General features: G+C 52.7%; 1 protein-coding gene across 1 annotated transcript; it reads right to left on the bottom strand.

Annotated features, from left to right (window-relative positions):
- Positions 1–1475: 1475 nt before the first annotated feature.
- Positions 1476–2390, bottom strand: LOC112963322 (olfactory receptor 14A16-like; the record flags this gene model as incomplete). The annotated part of the gene is made up of 1 exon (XM_026060248.1): positions 1476–2390. A coding segment is annotated over exon 1 (915 nt), but the record flags the coding sequence as incomplete, so codon positions are not given.
- Between the last annotated feature and the right edge of the window lie 1855 nt (positions 2391–4245).

A 4245-nucleotide genomic window follows, 5' to 3' on the forward strand; every position in this document is an offset into this window, starting at 1 on the left:
CACATGTCTGTGCTCATGGGCAGTGCTCAGAGTGACCCCAGGGTGTTTGCAATGGCAGGACATGTGTTTGGGTGGGTGCTAGCTCCAGCCTGTGGTATTTCACTGAGGGTGCAGGAATCACTCTCCAGTGTCCCTTTCCTGGGCCTGCTGGCTCCCCACTGCCTCTCTGGGGACTGCAGAGCCCTCCTTTCCCCATGCATACCTGGATTTAGTGCTCTACCTTCTGGTCACTCTACTGTGGACCATCCCTCATTTTGTGAGGCTCCACTCACTGCCCAAGCCAGGCACATGCTGTCCCTGGAGATCCCCTGAGCTCTCCTGGGGGTTCAGATTCCCCACCAGAAGGATGGGCATCTCTCATCAGCACTGTCACCTGTGGCAGGTAATTCAGAGACCACTTCCCATCTCCACTGGTCACTGACAGATGAACCATAAATCCAGCCTGCAGTCCCTAACAGATCACCCAGGGACTCTGAGCTCATCTCCTGGAGCCTGTGGAGTTCACAAGCAGAACAACAGGCCCTTTTGTGGTGCAATCCCTTGACCTTATTTTTGACTCCATCTTCTGAAGAAAGGTCAGACTTCAGGCATGTCACAAAGGAGATCCCCTTTTATTATAAGAAATGTTTTTCTGGAGACCAGGTCTGGCATAAGGGTGCCCATTGCCTGGTCCTTCCTGAGCTCACAGAAATGCACAAGGAAGCACCACGTTACAAGAGCATTTAGGCCATATACACACATGAGAGCACAGTGTGGAAATGAGGAGAAGAGACCTTAAAAAGAGAAAGTACTCCTGCCGTCAGTGGACGTGTCTCCAAGAAAGCTGCAGGCCCCACGCAAAGGCTGCAGTGAGGAAATGCCTGCTGTGGCAGTGGGGGAATGGTCCTGAGGAGCAGAGGGTCTGTCCCCACAGACTTTGTCCAGACTCTCCTCCTTTCCACTGTCACTCTGCTTTGAGTGTTGCAAAGCTGTAGAGGGAAGAAACCAGCACACAGTGACAGCCAGTTGCCACCCCCACAGGAGAGGGGTRTGAGATCATACCCTGACTGTGGCCAAGGGAGCTGAGCTCTCCTAGTGGACACAGGACCCATGGTCTACCCACTCCTGTGCTTGTCTGAGCCTGACTCTCTGCCCCTGAGCTCCCTTGGTGACAGCACCAAAAGAGACACTGCAAAGGGAAACTCTCCTCATTGCACTGGGGGCATCCAGGGAGCTCAGACTAATAGACTCTGAGGTTCCTTCATCTCTGCTGATGAAGGGGGAAGCCTGGATTCCTGCTTCAACATGGTCTCTGGGTCAGATTCAAATAAGAGATTCCTGAGGATAAGCGGTATGAACCAAAACTTCTTTTTCTTTTTACAAGAATGTACCAGAGGGGAAAAAAAAAAGAAAAGAAAAGAAATGAATAACACAGAGCCTTGCTGTCAGAATTGCTGTGAATGGACATGGGATAGTTATTGGCTCTGACATCGTACCCATTGAACCAGTTTCTTCAGTGCGCCTTTGAGCTCCTTGTTCCTCATGCTGTGGATAAGGGGGTTCAGTGTTTGAGGCATCACTGCGTACAGAACAGCCATCACCAGATCCAGAGCTGGGGAGGAGAGGGAGGGGGGCTTCAGGTAGGCAAACATGGCAGTGCTGATAAACAGGGAGACCACGGCCAGGTGAGGCAGGCACATGGAAAAGGCTTTGTGCCGGCCCTGCTCAGAGGGGATCCTCAGCACAACAGTGAAGATCTGCACGTAGGACAGCACAATGAAAATGAAACACCCAAAGTCTAAACAGGCAGTAACCACAATAAGCCCAACTTCCCTGAGGTAGGAGTCTGAGCAGGAGAGCTTGAGGATCTGGGGAATTTCACAGAAGAACTGGTCCACAACATTGCCTTGGCAGAGTGGTATTGAAAATGTGTTACCAGTGTGCAGGACAGCATTGAGAAAACCACTGGCCCAGGCAGCTGCTGCCATTTTGACACAAGCTCTGCTGCCCATGAGGGTCCCATAGTGTAGGGGTTTGCAGATGGCAATGTAGCGGTCATAGGCCATGACAGTGAGGAGAGAATACTCASCTSAAAWSAARAWGRMAARRMKWAAGACCTGRGCAGCACATCCTGAGTAGGAAATGGCCCTGGTGTTCCACAGGGAATTGGCCATGGATTTGGGGACAGTGGTGGAGATGGAGCCAAGGTTGAGGAGGGAGAGGTTGAGGAGGAAGAAGTACATGGGGGTGCGGAGGCGGTGGTCGCAAGCTACGGCTGTGATGATGAGGCCGTTGCCCAGGAGGGCAGCCAGGTAGATGCCCAGGAAGAGTGAGAAGTGCAAGAGCTGCACCTCCTGAGTGTCTGCAAATGCCAGGAGGATGAACTCGTTGAGGGAGCTGCTGTTGGACATTTTGCTCCTTCCAGGCACCTGGGACTGTTAAATAAGGAAAAGACAGTGACAAGTCTGTAAAGACTTCTCTGTTCAAAGCTCCTTCCCTTTCTCACAGACACCCCCAGCACACGCACACCCACATACATACAAACGTTGCTTTTCTCCTCAGCAGAACCTTCATTCAGGAGCCTGTCTGGAGCTCCAGTTTGTGCTGGCTGCATGTGCCATGAGGAGCAGGGACCTCTGTGCACAGGCTCCAGAGCAGTCACTCCTGCTATAATGTAGAAAGTCTGCTTAACATCTTCACATCTAATTCTGAGGCATTTTGACCACAAAAGCAACAGCTTCACTTTTGGGGGGCTTGTTKRTTTGTTTGTCTGCTCTGCAGGGTAGGAATATGCAACCTTGCCACTGCTCTCCGTGCRAAGACTAGTGAGTCCCGAGAGGCAAAAGCTCTCCCTGTGCCCTACGACAGAGCCAGCACACTGGTCTCCACATCAGTCCCACTCCCAGCTGCCTTGGGCATGCACCTCTCTCAGCTAGGGGACAGTCTAGAACGCAAGTTACCCTGAAAGGAAACTGGCCTGTGCTGACAGTGGTGGCCACTTGCAAAGCGCAGATCTCCAAACTCACCTCTCGCTCAGGTCAGATGTCCCAAGAGTGATGGAGAGGGTGGCACATAGCGCATGGCTCCGATGATCAGAATAAGGACTCCGATGTGGCTCTGACACTGAGGCAGCTCTCAATACTCATTTTGTAACCAAAAACACACAGTGCTGCTTCAGCTGCCCACATACAGCCATCCGCAGCAGCATTTTCATATCCTTAGCACCTCTGTGGCTTCTGCACGGCACATTTAGCGATCACACATGTCCTACAGAAGAGCTGTGCCCTTCTGGAGGGCAGTGCACAGCTTGGCAGCACACCCCATGGAGCATCAAGTGTCTTAAAGCTGGGGTTTCCTGAAGGACAGTCATCTCATTCCCCATGCCTCCGCTGAGTGACAGAGGAAGGATGAYGGGGGCTTCCTCAAGGGAAAGCATCTGCACTGCAGGAGCTGGCAGAGAACCAACTGCACCCCGACCTCACATGAGGTGTCTGGTAGCAGTTTTCTCTCACTCTCTGACCATCTCTCTGCTGCCTGGAGATGTCCTTGCTGGGAGCTCTTCCTTTGTCCCCAAACAAACCCCATCCCACCCACTGTGATCTCAGCTCTGCCCTACAGAAACCTCCAAGCAGCAGGAAACTGCCCAGCAGCATCTCTCTGCTTGCAGGTGTTAAACAGCAGACCAGAAAAATCCCCGATGAGACTGGCAAGGTGATGTTGGTGGTGTCTGTAGGCTGAGGAGTGGTGAAGGCACTTGCAAACCTATTCATCCTTCAGTGTGATGGTTAAGATCTTAGCCCCTTGTTTAAACCTGACTGCTGCATTTCCATTCCCACCAKGCAGAGACAAGTCCTCTTGAGATCTCCACTCTCAAAATGTCCTGGTGAGCTGGAGCTGTGAGCAGCCCTGAGCCAAGCAGCACCCGCTCTATGGGAGAATGAACCTGTCCTGCCGGGGGTCGCCCCTCTCACCCAGAGCTTCTCCCCACAGCACTATGGGGAGCTCCCCGGGCAGGCTGAGTGCTGACCCTCACAGGGAGCAGAGTCACTGCTCCAGGCACACAGCACCATGGGGTGCAGGGAGACTGATCTGAATCATAGCCATGGGCATACCTGGGTGCACTCCCTGGCTTCACAACCCCAGAATCCATCCTCGGGATAAGGTAGCAGCATGCCTTGTCCCTGTGATGGCGCAGCAGGGAATCCCTGCTCTGAAGCATCTCCTCCTCCTCCACACTGGAGAAACCAGCAGAATGATCCTTTAAAA

Source organism: Apteryx rowi, unplaced genomic scaffold, assembly GCF_003343035.1.
Source record: "Apteryx rowi isolate R43461 unplaced genomic scaffold, aptRow1 scaffold_1678, whole genome shotgun sequence".
Classification (NCBI taxonomy): domain Eukaryota; kingdom Metazoa; phylum Chordata; class Aves; order Apterygiformes; family Apterygidae; genus Apteryx; species Apteryx rowi.